Raw genomic sequence first — 1,525 nt, 5'->3', positions numbered from 1 at the left:
GGGACCGCAAGCAAAAGAAGAGAGACCAGAACAAGTCAGCGGCTCTGAGGTACCGCCAGAGGAAGCGGGCAGAGGGGGAGGCCCTGGAGGGGGAGTGCCAAGGGCTGGAGGCGCGGAACCGCGAGCTGAGGGAGAGGGCCGAGTCCGTGGAGCGGGAGATCCAGTACGTCAAGGACCTGCTCATCGAGGTGTACAAGGCTCGAAGCCAGAGGACCCACAGCTGCTAGCTGGGCAGGGCTTGGGGCTGTAGGGGGCGCTGGTCTTCACCTCGGTTTCAGGGGCTGAGGTGGGAGGGTCCCTCTGTCATCCCTCTGCCTCTTTCCATCCCCCACATCGCTCTCCTTTTCTCCTTGTGTCCTTGTCGGTTTCTGATTTTGCTCCCTTCTTCCCTCCCCAGAATCATGACACGTCTGGCTTTAGTCACTATCAACACTTCTCAGGTGACAGCTGAGGGACTGGGGCCCCGGGTCGCTCAGGGTCTGTCCAGCAGGGCAGTGAGGCCGGGAAGCTGTGCAGAGTGAGGGCAGATGAAGAGGGGAGAGCCCTCTGGGGAAAAGACAGGGAGGGTTTTAAGATCGACACCCACATCATTAAGCAAAAAAAAGCAAGCCAGGTGACCCTGGGAAATACATTGGTGCCGGGAGCCCCCGTTCACAGAGCCAGTGGCTGTGAGGGCAGATGGGGAGGCCGGTGTGACCATAGTTGGTGACTGGGTGTTCATTTAGCTCTGGGAGGAATGCAGTGTTTTGTGAAATTGTTGGGGCGGGGCTCTGTGTAGGTGAGGGAGGGCAGGGAGTGATCCTTGGGGTGTGTGTGTGGGGGGGGAGGTGTGGTGGAAATAAAATGAAGAATTTCTTCAGTCTGTGTCTGGTCTTTGAGAGAAGTTGGAGAGAGGGCAGTCTTAGGCCAAAGACGGGAATGATGATAATAGAAGTAACAGCCCTGGCCCGGTAGCTAGGTTGGGTAGTGTTATCCGATACCCCAAGGTTTCGGTTAGATCCCTGGTCAGGATACACACAAGAATCAGCCATTGAATGCATAAGTAAGTGGAGCCACAAATTGATGTTTCTCTCCTTAAAAAAAATCAAATAAAAATGTACAAAAAGAGAGCCCTGGCCTGTGTTTCTCAGTGGTTAGAGCAACCATCCACGCACCGAAGGGTTGAGGGTTCGATTCCCGATTCCCAGTCCAGGCTGCATGCATGTTACAGGTTCGATCCCTGACCCCAGTCGCACATTCAGGAGGCATCCAATCGATGTGTCTCTCACATCTATGTTTCTCTTTCTCCCCCTCCCCCCTAAATCATCCTTGGGTGAGGATAAACAAACAAAAAAGGAAATAGCATAATACTTATGGTCAGGACCACACACTTGGTACACGGCCAAGGTCATGATGGGACTGACTGAACTGATAATGATACAACAGCCCTAGCCGGTTTGGCTCAGTGGATGGAACGTTGGCCTGTGGACTGAAAGGTCCCGGATTCGATTCTGGTCAAGGGCACATGCCTGGGTTTCGGGCTCGG

The 1,525-nt window shown here is 54.2% G+C and overlaps 1 protein-coding gene across 1 annotated transcript in view; it reads left to right on the top strand.

The window, feature by feature from the left end:
• Positions 1-1,065, top strand: part of ATF5 (activating transcription factor 5) — a 5,160-nt gene extending 4,095 nt beyond the window's left edge. The window contains exon 4 of the mRNA XM_006765965.2: positions 1-1,065. Coding sequence (XP_006766028.1) covers positions 1-227 — 227 coding nt within the window. The 3' untranslated portion in view covers positions 228-1,065.
• Positions 1,066-1,525: the final 460 nt, after the last annotated feature.

This window comes from Myotis davidii, unplaced genomic scaffold (genome assembly GCF_000327345.1).
Source record: "Myotis davidii unplaced genomic scaffold, ASM32734v1 scaffold2100, whole genome shotgun sequence".
In the NCBI taxonomy this organism is placed as follows: Eukaryota; Metazoa; Chordata; class Mammalia; order Chiroptera; family Vespertilionidae; genus Myotis; species Myotis davidii.
The sequence above is the reverse complement of the archived record's forward strand: the minus strand, read 5'-3'. Positions and strand labels throughout refer to the sequence as shown.